Raw genomic sequence first — 19,093 nt, 5'->3', positions numbered from 1 at the left:
ATTTGGAAGGAATACTTTCATTTAAGTTGCAGCTTAATGCACAGACATAAGCTTTATTGGCTTCTAGGCTTAAGTTCAGTTTGCCTACATGTACATTTTAGGATTCACAGCACAGAACAGAAAAGATTTGAGAAAGTGAGTGATTTAAGAAGCTTAAAGGTTTAATTTCACATTATTTTCTTCATTTACAAAGCTATATAAAGATGTTCTTACTGATCACGACTACTCACTCACTCCAGCTTCTGTGCTATTGAGTACTACTCCCTCATTCGTGACAGTGCAGCCATGAACATTATGGAAATGAACTGAATTTAAAAGCAACATCACTCTGAAAAAAGTCAGGGTTTATTGTAGGTTTGGCAGTTGGTTGTAATACATCTAGATGTGTAGTTCATTGAGGTGCTCCACAAACAAATGCATTAGCAAAAGTTGGTTGCAATGAACTGGGAGTTGGAACGATTGGTCACTTTGTGTGTGAAGGGGGTGGACACTCCTACAACTACACTGCCAGCAAAGAAAATGTAAATGGAATCATGCTTGCTGCTTTTGAAAGGAGAGGAGGTGCTTCCACACACTCAGTGGATGTCCCTAATGTTACTCAGAAATAGCAGGCAAAAGCGTAGAAACTTCCTGCCCTCAGTGTTTATGTTTGCATGTGTAGCTCACGCTGAACCTGGGGCACTCTGTGGTCAGAAATCTCGAAGTTGCAGAAACCTAATTAAAGCAAGCAAAAGAATTTACAGCTTTTCTGATACAGCATTTGTTATGGCAAATGTAATATTAAAAGTAATAATTTGCCCCCAAAAAATTAGTATAGAAAGGAATTTTTCATTCCCATAATGGCCACACAGAATTTTAACAGGAGTTTTGCATTAACACACACAAGGTACGATAGCAATCTCACCCTCACATCCCTTCTCTGGCTATCCTTGATTGGCTATAGGTAGCGGTAGGCCACAAGTGAGTTTTAGGATACATCAGTGCATTACTAACAGACATGGTGGCAACAGACAGATCTCTTTGTTCCCTAAAAACAAGAGACCTTTTACGTGATGTGGCAACTTTGCTTTCCACACCAAGGGTATGTGTCTGGGTATTAAGGATTATGGTTTGGTTGGCCACTAGACCAGGGCTTTCTGTCATCAATGCAGTCTATGATGTGGGGAACGATTAGACTCCTTCTACCTCCTTACCCATGTACAATGTGAAAAAACCTCCAAACCAATACAGAACTTTCTACCAAAAAAAAAAAAAAAATTCCGTTGTGTGCTGTGCATCAAAACTTTAATAATACCTCAGGAAGTACTTTGCTACTGGCCATATATCTCAGTTTTTTGAATCTTTGCTCTAATTTAAATAACCAAATGGGTTTGTCTATACCTTCTATGAAAGGGAGTAAAAAGCCTTCACAGTTGTTGCCATGCAATGGTTATATTTATCTATTTATCTATTTTATCATGTTTTGTCACTGAAAGGTACAATATATTTTGAATTTCTATTTTGAGAAATCAAATTGAACATTTTTCTCTTTGAGAAATTAGTGCCTTCAATCTGAATTTTTTTCCTCTGAATGAAAAAAAAGTACCTTTCAATGTGACAAACAAATATAAGCAATTATTTTTCAATGAAAAAGTATTATTTCATATTATTTTAATCATATTTCAGGCATTTTAGAAAATAAACTGGAGCTGTTAATTTAAATTGTCTGCCTTTTGTTAGTCATTGCCTGTTTGCATAACCAGATGAAAATTTACTGAAAGGATTTGGGTTTACAGAAACCCAGATTAATTAAACAATATTATGTTCCTCTTTAATGATATAATGTTCAAAAAATATGAACTTTAAGCAAGGATGGGTGGAGGCTAGATGTCTTCTTAAATCATTAAAGTATTAATACAGAATTCTAGTCTTTAACTCAAAATGTTTTTATAGAGCAGCTCTTTGATAATATTTTCCATTGATGAACATGCAGAAGAGAAAACTGCTTTTAAAAGCATTCAATCTGTGGTTACATTTCTGAGTTTCTTTTATCCGCTTCCCCTCCGTCATACGTCTTACTTTGCCTAACCATCAGCTGATTTACTCCTTCACATGAGAAATACATTAGTGATTTGGAAGAAGACTGGTTAATCAGATATAACCCACTCAGTGGGACATTAGAGATATAAGTATGTTAAACATTGTTGAGTTTATTGTGGGTGCACCTCAGTCACAGAAATATACAGCTCTGACTATACTGCTGTGTTACACAGTCATTGCAAATTGTAAAACTCTTAGAAGTGCACTTTCATATTCCTTGAGCTCACGGTGTCTTTTATTAATATTAATGTGGCTTTAATTAGGATCAACCCTTTATCATTGAGAATGCAGAGACTCTTCACATATTAAACCTGATACAGAGGATTTTTTAAATTAAAAAAAAAGTATTGTACAATAAAATAAAGCAGTATCAACAACTAAATTTAGCTAGCAGATTTTTGAACATGTTCCAGCATCATAAATTATGACTTGATTTAAAAGACTATATTTCAGACCCATATAAATAGCCTTACCTTCTTGGGCTAAAAGCTGTATAACAGCTAAAGCTGCCAGGTAATTATTTCTAAGCTAGATTCTGGTCTCAGCAAGAACTTTATATCCTGACTGAGGAGCTGCCATCATTAACTTTCAATCTTTTCTGAAGAAATAATTTCAGCTTTCAAAAAAGAAAGATAGTTCTATAAATATGTTTGCGTGGTACTGGAAATACAGATGTAAGGAAATGGCATGATTCCTCTTTGTATGTGTTTTGCTTCTAAAGAGAAAAAACTGTAACATTGTTTTCATAATCTTTCACACATGTCACCTATAGAGTAACCATTCTGAATATTATTATATGTATTATGTGCCTTTTGACATTTTCAAAATCCTCAGTAAGATAGAGATAATGGCATCTATAATTAATCTTTTTAAATGGTGAATAAATGGAATGAAAACCCCCACAGTTCTGACCCTTCCAACAGCAGCAATCCAAGCTACATTGCTTTTCCAAAACTGTATTTAACTCTATTCATTTTGTGTCACATATATAATGAGTCTGGTTTGTTCTGTATTAACATGGATACTGAATTACATCAGGAAAACAGGACAAAGGACAGTAATTATACTGATGAACCCAGTTTTAACAAATACGAGCATCTATTAGTACAGGGGAGCATGTAGGCTTCAGACTCATCTAACTAAAGAATGATGATGCTTCAGAATAATATCTAATTGACATACAGATCTAAAGAAATAGGAAAGGGCAAAACAATGAATCTGAAGTAGTAGATATTTCAAGAAAATAAATTTTAGCTTTACCAGTATTGCACTTGTATTAAAGTAATGTATTACTTTTCACATAATTTTTCTACCAAAAAAAAATTTTTTTACTATATAAGAACTTAAAAATTAATATTTTTCTAAAATGCCAAAATTTTATTTCCAACATTAATTAGGTAGAACTCCCAATTTAGATAAATAATGTATATGCAAAGTAATGAGAATGATAGAAAAGATATCTAGAAAATAAATATACCTGTAGATTAACAAAAGGACAAAAAGGACAAAATTTCATCTGTGGATTTTTCCCGTCATTTTAGAGGAACTGGTTTATACAGTAATGGATTTACATAATAAATATACTAAATCAGGTAAGAAAATGTCACTTCACATTTCCAAAGACCAAGAGTCACATTGTAATAACAAAAACACTAACCAGACAGCCTGTTCATTTGCATTACTACATGAATGAGGTGACTGAAGGCATAAACCTTCTGGACATACTCCTTATAATTTACTCACATTTCAACAATCACCAGACTGCTATGTTTTATTGCTTAATTAGCAACTTGTCAGAAATCTACAGTTTACAAAGTCAATTTTAGGGATTTTTTTCCCCCTACATGTTCACCTACTTTTTATTGGGATAATGAGCTGAGGAATGACAGGAAGGATCTTGTTTCCACCATGTTCCAGCATGTCATGGATTCCTTGACGAGCAAGAAACTCATATGGAAATGTCATTTCACAAAGCCCATCAAAAAACAAAGGTAGATAGTAATGATAGTCCAGCTTTTCGATCTCTACCTGAAAATAAATGAAAAATAAATAAATGCAAATTTTCAATACTAATACAAGGTGATCACTAATTAATGCCACCTACACAAGTTTAGTGAAAAACAATTCCTTTTGTTACTCTGCAGACTATCATTAAGTCTCAAAACTGATTTATGGCCAGATACTGAAATCCAGAAACATTAGACTTAAACAAGAGAATGAAAGTTAAGATACTCCCATATATTTTCACTTTTTGATTAACTCAGTACTAGATTCTGACATTCTTGCTTATATATCTTACTTTGTCAGTTACCCATAGGAATCAAAGCAGACATTTTAAGAATAACATTCAGTTAATCTCAGAAATAACTTAATTTTTACATCTTCACTTGGACACTCAAAAGAACAAATAAGAAAAAGACTCCTGTAACCAACAAATGTTCAGCATGGCACAAACCCCAATATTTGTACAGAATCATCAGCTTTCTAGAATATTGACCTATTTTATTCTCTATTAATTTCAGAAGCAGAATTCTAAGAAATTCCATGAGTCTCTACTGTGAAAAAAGCTAGAGACATTAGGTAACTATTTCTAATAGGAATCTCCCTCCAATCCTAAAATACAAAGTGTACTAATATTCCCAAGTTACAGACTTTGCAAGGGAATTTTCTTTCGATCCTAGTTTTCTTCCCTTTTCCTTCTACTCAGCACTTTGTTGTTACTTGCACTCAGGATAGCCAGAGAGAACAAGGAGTTCTTCACTTTCAGCCTGTCAAAACTCTGAATGCAACTAACTGGTGACTCCAAAGCAAAGCACTTTCTCTGAACAGAATATGATCCTCAAAATCACTTGGAGATCAATCCATCTCTTTAGAGGTTCATTTCTGTCTTTAAAACATCATGTAGCTGCTACCCTGTTTTTCCAGTGAAATTAAATTTTGGATGTGAGTAGATGCTACCTCCTTCACACCTAATTATCTTTGTCACATACACCATGATGAAGCTCCAAATATCCTAAAAAAAAAAAAATTGTCAGGTCAAGCAAACAAATAGTCAGTTCTTGTTTTGGGGTCCATAGACAAATTCTTACTTGAACTGTTGAAGAAAAATCTGAAATAAAGCAGCCAAGAATTGAACTGGGACATTATAGATCTTGGGTAAATCCCAGAGAGAGCAAGCAGCAAACATGCATTCTCTGTCTGCAACTATGATTCGTTTTTGTCCCTACTTGACTCGGAGTAGATCTGAATTCTGGTCTTGCACATTTTAGCTACTGATAAAATTGGCTGCTTCAGTCTTTCATGTTGAAACTGATTCATCCATGATAAATGAAAATTAATTGGAACATGTACTTGAAAGTAAGTCCTTTACATTTGCTGTGAGCATCTCACTATTGGCAGATGTAGTGGCAATTACATACTTATATAGTCTCACATGCACTGACTTAATCTCTTATGAGAGACTAAAAGGAACAATTGTGTAATACTTACAAACATTTGTGAATGAAGTAAGTCACCGTAATGAAACATGGAGAAGAAATAAGAGATGAAACCCACATTTCCTATTTTGACAACAGCATGTATGATGGCTTCTCTGTAATTTTTGCTCATTGGCTCTTCGTTTCACAAGGCAAAACGCCTTTATCAGATGCCTTTTGGGTCAATATCCCAGGGGCAATTCATGAGAAATTAAAAAAAATAACCATATCACGCAACCACATATGAAGATCTTTACAAAATAAGAATCAGAAGACATTTAAATTCCTAAATTGATGGGGTTTGTATTTCTTGAGGACATGCTAGGGAAAATATGTGAGATGCTAAAAGAAGTATGGCCCCAAAGTCATTGACAAGACAGTAACAGAGCAACTACAAACTTCTGGTGACAAGCCTGTCAGAGACCAAATTGTTCATTACACTGAGAAACTTTTATCAGGGAAGAAGTAGCCAGTAGGTCAAAAAATAATTGACAGAAAAGCAGGACCAAGAAGAAGCAATTTTTTCCTATTCTTTGTCAATAGGACAATATGACATCCTTTATAATTTTGCATTTTAACTTCTAATTTGTATTTTATAATGTTATTAGATTGCATTTTTTGTTTTTGAATGCTTAGAAAATCAAATACAAGGCCTGCAATAGCTACTTGTGTCTGGGGAAAGCTTTTGATCTGAAGAGATTCAACTAGTAATCTGTGAGCTGCTTTTTTAAATGGGAGGGGTGTGTCTTTCATAAGGTGTTTTTCCTTTATCAGCTTAGGTTTGTTTGTTTGTTTGGGTTTTGGTTTTTTGGTTTTTGGTATTTTTTTTTAGAATCTATGACTTACATGGGATTTTGACTACTCTTGAAATTCCAAACTATTTCCACAAAAAAAATACCCTGGATGGATAAACAACTATGTTTCCATGTTTTGCTCAAATTTCTCATTTATTTTCTCCTACTCTTCACTCATGTGTCCTCTAACTTTATCTACCAGTTATCTTTCTTCTCAAAGATGTGATATTTCTGATACTCTGAGCAATTTTTCTCACCTGTTCTCTGCCCTTGAAATATGCTTTTTCTGTTTCAGATATGAAGAAAGCTTATGTATTCAAAAGCTTGTCAATGTTTTTCAGTGATAATAACTGGTCAGTGAAAAATACAACCCTTATCTACCAAGTACATCTAACAGGTGCACATTATATATACCTAGGAATGATATATTAACTTTAAGGTTAATGGAATATGATTTCTGAGTTTAAAAACAAATATGATTTTTCTACATGACACAAAAGTTTTATTACGAGAAAAAAAAATCTACAAAATATAGGCATGATAAGCTCTAGATCATAAAGCATTTGTGTGAACTTCTCACTTCTCAATTAATTCCAAAGTCATTAGTAGTTTGCAACTTGCATGGTTCTGAAAAGGACTCTGATTTCTAATTCATTTCTTGAAGTGTCAGCTGTCCAAGCATACAGCCAATTTTTACTTAGCATTTTGTGCTCTATAATAACTCCCACAATATGGAAGCCAGAAATATTTTGTCCTACATTCTATGACGTGAAACTTTTTTCTTCTGTGTTTACTATTTAGATTTTAAAAATGGCTATAAGACAGCTATTCAGAGAAAAATATAGGGGTTTTGTTTATGCCCACAGAATTCTTTTGTTTTTTCATATCTGCCCACAAAGAATGCTAATTAAAGCTCAAACTTTTGGCAAAACTCATTCATATCTGACAATAACTATTATGAACTTCTGCACTAGCAGTTTATAAATTGTGAGAGCCCAAATTTTCAGCAAATAGGCAAACCAATAAAAAATTACAGAATGACAGAATCACAGAATGTTAGCGATTGGAAGGGACCTCAAGAGATCATAGAGTCCAACATTCCTTCCAAAAGCAGGATCACATAGGAAAGCATCCAGACAGGTTGTGGAAGTCTCCAGAGAAGGAGACTCCACAGCCTCTCTAGGCAGCCTGTTCTAGTGCTTCATCACACTCACTGTAAAGAAGTTTCTCCTCATGTTGAGGTGAAACCTTCTATGTTCAACTTTGTATCCATTGGTCCTTATTACCATTCACCACTGAAAGAGATTGGCCCCCTCCACTTGACACCCACCCTCAGATATTTATACACATTGATGAGATCCCCTCTTAGTCTTCTCTTCAAGACTAAACAGCCCCAGGGATCTCAGTCTCTCTTCATAAGGGAGATGTTCAAGTCCCCTAATCATCCTCATGGCTCTCTGTTTGACTGTCTCCAGCAGCAACCTGTCTCTCTTGAATTGGGGAGCCCAAAACTGGACACAGTATTCTGGGTGTGGTCTCACCAGGGCAGAGCAGAGGGGGAGAAGAACCTCCCTAGACCTGCTGGACACACTTTTCTTGATGCACCCTAGGATACCATGGCCATCTTGGCCACAAGGGCACATTGCTGTACCCTCGAGAACTTGATGTCCACTAGGACTCCAAGGTCTTTCCCCTTGGAGCTGGTCTACAGCAGGACAACTCCTAACCTGTACTGGTGTCTGCTGTTACTCCTCCCCAGATGCAGAAACCTGCAATTGTCTTTTTTGAACTTCATGAGGTTTGCCTTCACCCAGCTCTCTAGTCTGTTGAGTCCTCATTGGATGGCAGCACAGCCTAACAGAGTGTTGGCCACCACCCCCCCGTTTTGTATCATCAGTGAACTTGCTGAGGGTTCTCTCAATCCCCTCACCCAGGTCGTTGATAAAGATATCGAACAAAACTGGACCCAGTGCCGATCCCTGGGGAACACCACTGGCCACAGGCCTCCAAGTAGACTCTGTGCCACCAATCACAACCCTCTGAACTCTGTTGTCAGGGCAGTTTTCAATCCACCTCATGGACCACATTTCCTGAGCTTTTGTATGAAGGTGTTATAGGAGACAGTACCAAAAGCCTTACTGAGGTCAATGTATATGACATCCACAGCTCTTCCTTCATCTACCCATGGTTTCATAGAAGGCTATCAGATCAGTCAAGCAAGATCTCCCCTTGGTAAATCCATGCTGGCTGCTGCTTCCATGTGATTAGAGATGATCTCCAGAATCACAGAACCAACCAGGTTGGAAAAGACCTCAGAGATCATCAAGTCCAACCTATCACCCAATACCTAACACCTCCTGACAACTAAACCATGGCTCTAAGTGCAACACCAAATATTTTTTTGAACACCTCCAGGGATGGTGACTCCACCACCTCCCTGGGAATGAGCTGCTCCATCCTCTTTCCAGGGATGGAGGTGAGGCTGACTGGTCTGTAGTTGCCTGGGTCTTCTTTCTTGCCTTTTTTGAAGACTGGAGTGACATTGGCTTTCTTCCAGTTGTCAGGCACCTCTTATTTGTTTTTCAAGGGAATACACTTTACTTGAGCTTGGAGGAGGTAATGTTTGAATATTAACCAGCTCTCTTGGGCCCCTCTTCCTTCTAGAGCCCTAGCCCACTGCATACTTCTAAGTAGAGTTTTGAAGAGGGCAAAGTTAGCCCTCTTAAAGTTACTTAGCACCCTGCTTCTTTGTCTAGCCATATTAAATTCTAACATGTTGTGGTCACTACAGCCAAGATTACCCCCAGCCTTAACATCTACAACCAACTTGAATTATTATGAGAAAATATGATCATGCAACAAAACCAACCGGATTAAAATCAGTAAAATCTTCTGTTTTCAGACACTTCCATGCTCCTTATGTTTACTACAACCTAGGTGGAAAGGAATCAATACACCATTTCTGACTGTTGTTTATCAACATGCATACCAAATGCACAAGATAGGAGGAAACTAACAGCAATATCACAGTTAATTTGTCCAGAAGAAAATCTGTTCCTGTGAAGCAGTTCACAGTGAGAGGGAAATCTGCTGAGATAATGAAAATCCATGCAAAGAATCTAGGTGGAAAATAGTAAATGTGTGGCTAATCTGCCTAGAAGGAGATTCATGTGAGAAATAAGGATGTCACTGGACTTTCTTAAATGATAATTTTTAAAGTAATCTGGTAATCTATAGGGCAAACCTGAGTTTTAGAAAGTAATGTTTAAGATACATAAATGACTTCATTTTCCATCTGATTTCACACAACTGATTTTATACTATGTTTTTTATATGATTATCCAAAAATTGATCTTGATCTTCCAGAAATACTATATCCAACTGTTTATGTGCTCATTTAATGTCTTTATTTAAAGCATTAAAATTAGGCATAGTAAAAGAAAATCTGAAATTGTTGGTTTGATAAGGACAAAGAGGAGTTTTTGTAACCATTGTAAAGATTTTATAAGGATTCTTTGATAAAATAATAGCTCCTTTTAAGCTTTGTTTTTCATTCTATACTAGTTATTTCATCTCTATTTTCTAGGTTAATGGAAAGAGAAAAGCAGAAACAATATTGAATAGTCTCAGCTTTGAACTTTCTTTCTGATTTTTCTTCCAAGACTTCTTTCAACTTTCTTTTAAGGTTTCTTTTTCCCTTACAATATTCTCTACCCATAGTCAAGATGAAGTTTGTTCATTTTACAGTTTTTAGTTTCTTGCTTTTGGTGTATTTGTCTCTTGATTCATAATGGGATGGTAATTTTAATCTTTGCTAGTACTTTTGAGACTTGATTAGATAGTTTTTAATATGGTAATTTTGCTTATGGTACTTATGGTTCAAATCTCAGTTCTGCTGTTACATTTAGTCCCCACAAGTTTTACAGCAATAAAGAAATCTTTTATTTTGTTGTGTATTAGCTTTCAATACATACTGCATAGGCTCGCACATAGATTCTATGTTCAAAGAGGTTTAGTCTAAATTATTACTTGTCTCCAATTAAAAAAAAAAAAAGAGGGAAGTGGTAAACTATATTTTGCATTCTTCAATGAAATTATGAAATATGTATCTGAAAACAAGTGAAGATACTCAGCTGTAAACAGATAATGACATGGAAGATACTAGAAAAATATCCCAACAGGAATCCTTTAACTTCATTAATTTAGAGCCTTTAAACACATTCTCTAGATATCTACCTTCCCACAAGAAGTTAAATGTCAAAATAAAAGATTTGTCTCCCATGGATAAATTAAAATAAGCAATAATTTGAAATCTTTTTGGGGTGTTACTGTAATGACTATCTGAATTAATTTCTGAAATACCACTTCAAATTTAAAAATTCCTAAAGTACATAAATGTTACATAGATAATCCTTTTGAATTTACTGCATTTTATGTTAGTTACAAGAGTAATGCTGTTACATTATATTTTATATAAGCAAGACATAATTCAGTTTTCCATTATATTCTCTACATCTTGATGTCATAATTGTTCCTTTAAATAAAGTTGGGACACAGACACTATGATGCGCACCATAAAGTAAATGTGGTTCTAAACGCTTTTCTCTTTATCATTTTAGGGGCATACAATTAACAATTATTCCTTAGCTATTATTCCTATCTGCACAGTGAGGTTCCTTCTATATATAGCTTCAAAAGGCAGCAGTCCCTGCAGATTAATTGCCTCGTCTGCCTTTCTCCCTCATTTTCCCACTGCTTTCTCTAAGCTGACACTGCTGCTTCATCCATGCGGAATCTTTTCAAATTATAGGGAAACACTCATAATAAAATGCATCCACTTTTGGCTCATGTTTGATGCATATCAATGAGAAGTGTGACTGAAACAGAAATTATTTGATCAGAATTATATGGCGATATGGCAAAACCAGTCCATTCATAATCTGCTGTAAGCAATAATGGCTAGAACTGGATATGATCAAGACCTCTGTAATGTTATTGAAAATCAGTTACTCAAATTTGTGTCATAATAGCAGACAGACTCCACAGATATTATTTGCAGAACAATTGCTACTAGCAATGGTGATGGTCCTGCATATGATAACCAAAATATTTCCTTTTCAGATGCCACATCTGACTATGGTTATTAAGGTAAGGAAAATTAATAGTGAACAATAAGGTCATATTGTACCCTAAATAACTAAAGAATCAATGATTTCATGAGAAATGGGGGCAAGAAGGAAGACATACATTTGTGTAAACCCCTCCCTGGCTAGAAAGAAGGTAAAAATCTAAAGTCTCTTCCTAGCAATACAACCTAAGAACTGTTTTTTAAGAAATAGATTCTCTAGCAATCTCTGAGCTGTGCCATCCAGAAGACAATCTAGGACACTTCAATGGGGAAAAGATCTTATTCTTGCATTTTCATAAACCTTTTTTAATTGTGCTGCCTGGATTTTGATCTGATCAGGCAGATATTTGAAATATAGAGGGGAGTTAGTGTACCATACAGTAAAAATCTGGATAACAAAACCTGCCTACATTATGAGATACAGGCCCTATATTATGGCATGCAGTGTTCAAATCAACAGACTAATAGCAAGGATTTCTGCCACAGCATAGGAATTAACCAGTGTGATACAGAAAAACATGAAAAAGAGTTGATCAAACTAATTAGTCTTTATAAGCCACCAATATGATGCAGATAGGAAAAGGCAAATATTATTTAGCATGTGTGAGATATTTCTTGTATAGATAGGAAAGCATTGATGCTACTAGCTAAAGCAGTTGTGAGAGCTCATCTGTTATCATCAATTTGCCCTAATATAAAGTACTCAGATTTTATTCCCAGCAATAGTTCACTACAAATAACAAGGGTAATATATAGGGATATATAGGAATATCCCAATCTGAAAAAAAGGAACATGTTCTTATTTATTTGGGCTTTGATCACATTAGATTAACTGAGGCAGCTGACTTTTAAAAAAGCATGTAAAATATGCTATTCTTGTAATACAGTAAATACCTATGGACTATGCTTAGAGGATTGCTTTCTTTTTAATTGACGGGAAACATTATAAATAGAAAACGAGTATACCCTGTGAAAAGTGCTCTGTAAACATCTCTGACAAATGCATAACGTATTCAAGAATTGTGTGAAGCAAATAACAGGCCACACAATAATCTTAGTGGCAGACAAAAGCATCTGCACTACTTCAGATAGTACGCTTATATAGTTACATAACTCGTGCTGCTCAAAGACTTGCCACCACCTTGTTAAGCATACCCAATTGTCCCATTTTTTTCTTTGTGTGATTTATTGATATCTTGTTAGAGTTCCACAAAGCACAAGAAAACTTCACACTAAATTAGAGGCATGATTGCTCTGAATTTTGCTAATCTCTTATTCACAAATGACTAATACAAGCACTATATGATCTATAAAGATAATTTACATTTATGATAACAGAATCACAGAAAACAACCAGTTGGAAGAAACCTGAAAGATCATCCAGTCCAACCATCAACCCAGCACTGAAGGGTCAACACTAAACCATGTCCCCAGGCTCCAGGTCCACACGCTGCATAAACACCTCCAGGGACACCCACTCTAACCTGCCTTGGGCAGACCATACCAGTGTCTGATAACCCTCTTTGTGAAGAGGTGTCCCTGCCCATGGCAGGAGGGTTGGAACTAGATGATCCTTTTGGTCCCTTCCAACCCTGATTGATTCTATGATTCTAAGATATCTCCTAGCATCCAGCCTTAACCTTCCCTGGCACAGCTTGAAACCATTTCCTTTAGTCCTGTCACTTGACATCAAGGAGAAGAGGCTGGTCCCCTCCTCTCTCCTACATCCCTTCAGGCAGTTAATAGAGAGCAATTAGGTCTCTCCTCAGCCTCCTCTTCTCCAGTCTAAACAATCCCAGCTCCCTCAAACACTCCTCACAGGACATGTGCTCCTGGCCCTTTACGAGCCTCGTTGCCCTTCTCTGAATATGCTCCAGAAGCTCAACGTCCCTCTTGCAGTGAGTGGCCCAGAACTGAGCACAATACTTGAGGTGTGGCCTCACCAATGCTGAGTATGGGTGGATGATCACCTCCCTGCTCCTGCTGGCCACCATATTTCTAATACAAGCCAGCACGCCATTGGCTTTCTTGGCCATCTGGGCACCATGTATTACATTACATACATCTGCCTCGAGAGAATTAATGACTCCTGAGGGGTCCATAGTCCTGTGGCAGATTAAGTTCCAATCTCAGGTGCTGAGAAATCTCCCACGGCTACACTTAGGCACCAGCAAGAAGCTGTTCCTTCACTACATAATGCACAAAGGATTATCATTGTGAAGAAGAAACTTCACATTTTACAGACACTTAATTAGGTATACCAGTGAACATCTATTCTCTGAAAAAGGAAAGCAAAGAGGATAATACTGCCCCAGTAATAGGCAAAGGGAGGAGGCTAGGTAGAGATTAATCATCCTCATGTCCAAGGCAGAGTCTGAAGGTAGAAAGACAATAAGGAGGTTCCTGCAAGACTCCCCCACTACCTTTGGGGAAGATTTCATTTACTTGCTTTGTGAAATATGGATTTAATTTTAAACTTTTTGGAAGAAGAATGGACCAGTTCATCTGTCCCAACAAAACACATACAATGCAGTTATGTCACTATAGAACTAATATAAAATTGACTTTTTGGGAAAAAATACTAATCTTTTCCTCAAATAATGCTTGCTACCATTTTTATAAGATGAAATCTAATGCTCTTATATTATTTTTCAAGAATTAATTGTGAAGGTAAATCAGGAGAGACTGTCAACTGATTACATCCCATTTGGAAAGCTAGTGGACAAGTAATTGCTTTCTTGGTTTTTGGCATTAATTTCCTTTCTCTCTGCCAATTATTCATGCAAAGCTGTCTGTCAAATTAACTTGAAATTCTTTGGTTTTAATAAAAATAACACAAACCAGAAAATGAGATAAACAGGGACATTGGGAAGAAAGCACATATGAAAAAGAGTCTGTAAGAAAAGGTAAACACAATTATCTGAAGATTTATTTTGTTCTAATAACTAAGCCATAGTGTAAAATAGCAGAAAACCTTCTACAATATAATTCACAGCAATTGTTCATCCATCCAATTTTGTCGTAAGTTTCATATACATAGTAAAAAACTGGCAGTTTTATGGGTATAGAAATTGCAGAAGTTTATAAAACATGTCATTAAACATTATAATTTTCATTTTCACACATATTTTTTAAAAAAAAAATACAATAAAACAATGAAACCAAATAGCTCCAAAGCAAATTAGTGATTTTTCTGCATTAAAAGCATTCTGTGAGATTGTTCTTAACAGCTCCTGACTCTTGACATTGCTCTCTAGGCAGAAAAGTGGGCAGAATGGCCATAATAAATAGAATACAATAGTGGTGCTGTGTTCACTCTCCCCAGTAGAAAAGAAGAGATAGTTCTTCAAATTACGTAAAGATGACTCTATATCAATATCTCACTTTGGAGTTATGCAATTTCATAGTTGATCCAATCAGGGAATAGTTGCATTTTGCAACAAAAGCAAGTGTGCAGCAAATGTTCTCTGTATTTAAATGGGATTAAGGTATTTCTTATTTTAAGCTTTTCCCATTAGACCTTTACTCTGAGCAAAGTAAAGGTGTTACGGATGGTTCCCTCCAGGAGCAGACATGCTACACTTTTGTTCACAAATTCCAAAATTGTATTGTCATGGGATTTCATAGAATCATAAAATCTGATCATTGTCACAGGGGGTGGGGTGGGGAAAGTGTGTAGCATAAGCCTGTTCCAATCTTCAGGGTTTTAGGTTGTATTCCTACACCACCAACACTGGAAAAATTATCCTATCATATTTTATTAATATCCCAAGATGTAACTGTGTATTTGTTGATAGCATTAAGCAAGGTAAACTGAACAAAACATGAAGGAAGACATAGTCCACAGTTTACATATTAATTTCTTAACATACAGTTAACCTTATTGATTTCTTACAGCATTTGAATAATTCTCTTAATGACAACAGCCTACCTTTCAGGTTGATTTTTTAAAAATGAATCTACACTTTTCAGAAATATAATCAGAATCCTATATGGAAAAGAGCCCAGTGAATTATCTGGTTGTCTCATAAAGTTTAGCAAGAACGAACTGAGAAGCTGGCTCAGAACACTAAAGTAAAGGTTCTATATGTCTCTCACTTTTATAAAACTGGTTTGTTAGAGAGAACAGAAATCTGTAGACTGTACTATGGAGATTTAGCTTGTTGAAAGCAATCTAAACCACAGCTTTAAGAGGGATTAAATAATAGGTAAAGGATATCTGGCTCAGTAGATACAGAATTAAGATTTGAAAAAGCTTTCAAGAGAGTCCCTTTCAAGAGATTATTAAGTTAGGAACCACAGGAGGCAAAATGAAGTCCTTTCATGAATTAAAAGCTGGTTACAGTAGAAGCACCAAAAAGGCTAATGGTGCATTGCCTTTGGAATTAGGAGAAATGATGCTGCTTGGTATATTATCACAGGCCACAATAATTTTATATTGAAAGTATTACTCAGAATGATAGAAATCATGGAATATTGCAAAGAATTGAAATTGGCTTATGAAGTGATTTACCAGTATGTAAATGGCAGAAAAATAACAACTGTAAATTACTTCTGCAACTTTTAAAGCTGCAGCTTTTGATAACTGCATTGATTAATATTAAGACCAAATCATATTGATAACTCTGCAAACAGATAGGAAAGGTGGTTTTTACTTCAGTCTGGTCTGAATTGTAAAAGGTCCAGACTCAGGCAAAGGTCAACAACACAGCAGTATTACAAGAGATTACCTTCTCATGTGGGTACTTTTTTGAATAATCATTTTTAAAGCTATGAAAAAAAAATAACAGTTTTTAAAATTTAATTTTTGTAATTCTCTTATCTAACTTCTATCATCTTGAATCTTCCGGAAGCCATAAAACTTGAACTGTGGAATAGCATTTTGTAAGAAGACTGAAAGTAATACATACAATGCCAGACAAGGAAAGATGATAAAGATTTTTATGGACTCTAGTAACACAATCTTCTCCAAGAGCCATATTGGGACTGCAATGTGCCACATTGGCCTACTTAGGAGTTCTTGACTGCAACTAAAAAAAAGTTTCTGCTCACTGAACAGAGTTATCTGAGCTGTCACAAAGATAAATACTCCTCATAGAAGCTTGGTGGACAATTTTACCTAATTTTGGATTAATTTAAGCTTGCTACACTTGGTTATATCTCTTCCATGATTAATACAATGAACACAGAGAAGCTGAGATCTACAATATTTTAAATGACTGTAGAAAAATCTAAAGGATTTGTCATATGATTCAGATGAGAATAATTTGTCACAGTAAATCGTGTTACAAAAAATATGACAAAGCAAGTCATTACTGTCAGCACATTTGCTGAACTTATTTCCAAAAGAAAACCTACACAATAATATCAGTTTAAAAATCAAAACACTGGTGTCTAGTCAGCCTCTTGCCAGACTTAAACTAGTCACAAATCTAGGTAAGATGCACATACTTCTGCACATTGTTCTGCTTCCTAGAAGCCCAAGCACAGGGCTTCTGAATTAACTTGATTTCCATACTGATTAAGCTTAATTAAATTAAAAATATGTGTAAAGGTGATCCAATTAGTTAGGACTTCTAATTGTATATCTGCAGAGCTAATTTAACTAACACACCACATTTTAACTAAGTTCAAGAAATCGCTTACCTTGCACCCAGCACATTTTTTGCAGTATATGTATTTTATAGTATTTCCTGGAAAAAGGCATCATCACAGTAATATTTAATACTGTTTAGACTATTATTTTGGATGAAATGTATAAAAACACCTGTTTTTCCTGAGGGCGGGTATAGTTACTCCAGTAACTGGAATATTTTAAGATTTGTATACCTCTTTAATATTGGAATTATTTGCTCTCCTGGAATTGATTATAGACACTAGAAAACACACATTTCCAGCAAGGTGAAATCGAGCATATAAAAAAGGGCCTGACTGGTCTTCTGGCTTCCTCAGAGCCACAGAACAAGATCAAGCTCTGTACTGATTAACAAGTGCTCTTAAACGGGGAAACTGGTTAAACTTTTACTAATGTTTAAAATCAAGTTTGGGAAGTGCAACAAAGCTGCAAGGGGTCTGTGGCATATGTTAACAAAGTGGTTGGATAACAGACTGATTGACAGCTCTTCAAAGTCATCCCCCAACTTTTTAAGTGATTTTAGTGGTACATAGAATCATAGAATTGTCAGGGTTGGAAGGGACCACAAGGATCATCTAGTTCCAACCCCCCAGCCATGGGCAGGGACACCTCACACTAGATCAGGTTGCTCAGAGCCCCATCCAGCCTGGCCTTAAAAACTTCCAGGGATGGGGCTTCTACCACCTCCCTGGGCGACCTGTTCCAGTCTCTCACCACGCGCATGGTAAAGGACCAATCTGGGATTCAGTTTCACTGGCACAGAAGGCTTGTTTGGTTCAGTTTCCCATGTATGTAAAAGACATTCCTCCCCAGAAAGACCATGTCTGAGTATCTGCAGATAAACATCCAGAATCCAGAAAGATACTGAAATATATTGAAACATTTGCCATGAATACTGTATATCTGGGCCAGGAACTCTTGCATCTTATCAACAAAGAAGTGACACAACCACATCTTCCTGAGACAAGTTGGAGAAAGCAGGACTACAATCTGTGAATCTTCACTAACTTTAGGAAAAATACTGAGGAAACACAAAACATTCTTACTGCCTGTAAGTGTGCCTAAGAAGGAGGAGGGATCAGGAGCAGTTTTGGAGCTAAGGACTGTCTAAGAGTAAGAAGGCAACCAGCAGAAATTCTTTGCCCCATGGACTCCAAGAGTGCTAGAAGATAGCACTTAAGTTACTTCACACTTTTCAGTCATGGTCTGGTGGAATGAAATACCAGAGACAATGTTCAGTAATGCTGAATGGTCCACAAAGGTAAACTTCAGGTGAACCCAGTACTAAATGAACCATTTCCAGACAATGACAGAGGCTAAGAAATGGAAGGGAATACTGCACCATCTGCTGGCTGACACCAAACACTTTCAAGGTGTTGCCCTCATTTCAAGGCCAAACCAAGAAACAAAATAGCCAGGATACTACTGGAAATGTCAAGATTATATTTTGGAACAAATTGATTGAGCTGCCATGGAAAATTTAAAATCATCCTCCTATGAAAATCGGTGTTATTTCAAATAAGCCAAAACTCAAGACCAGCACAGAATGTTCAGAGCTGATAACCTACAGCATGACTAATAGATGTCTACATGAACTATATCTACACTTAAAATCAAAACAGAGTGGGAGTCACTCTGTGTCCAATACACAGCAGTGTGGAGAAGATGACTTCTGTACAGCTAAATGCTTTGATGTACAAAACTGGGTAACTGCCTTTAAATTGTATACTATGGATAGTTCAGTAGTTGCTCATCTTGAATCACAAATGAGCATTATAATCTAGGCAAATAAGTCCCTGACAAATCATAACAGAGACTGTGCAATCTGTGCACTTAACAGTGGTGTGTCACTGCTCAAGACCATATCTGTTAGCTAATGACTCTGTTAGTTTCTTAGGATAAATGTGGGGGTTGGCATGACTTACACAAACTGAAGCGAAGAACACAAATACATTTGCAAAAAAAAAATCACTGTAAGTCT

The 19,093-nt window shown here is 36.1% G+C and overlaps 1 protein-coding gene across 1 annotated transcript in view; it reads right to left on the bottom strand.

Moving 5' to 3' along the window:
- The window catches only part of PACRG (parkin coregulated), a 234,001-nt gene that overhangs the window by 114,049 nt on the left and 100,859 nt on the right, over positions 1 to 19,093 (bottom strand). The window contains exon 3 of the mRNA XM_054399075.1: positions 3,936 to 4,107. Coding sequence (XP_054255050.1) covers positions 3,936 to 4,107 — 172 coding nt within the window. The remainder of the gene's footprint in view (positions 1 to 3,935; positions 4,108 to 19,093) is intronic.

The sequence above is a fragment of the Indicator indicator genome, chromosome 2 (genome assembly GCF_027791375.1).
Source record: "Indicator indicator isolate 239-I01 chromosome 2, UM_Iind_1.1, whole genome shotgun sequence".
Lineage (NCBI taxonomy): Eukaryota > Metazoa > Chordata > Aves > Piciformes > Indicatoridae > Indicator > Indicator indicator.
This window is presented reverse-complemented; position numbering and strand designations above follow the sequence as displayed.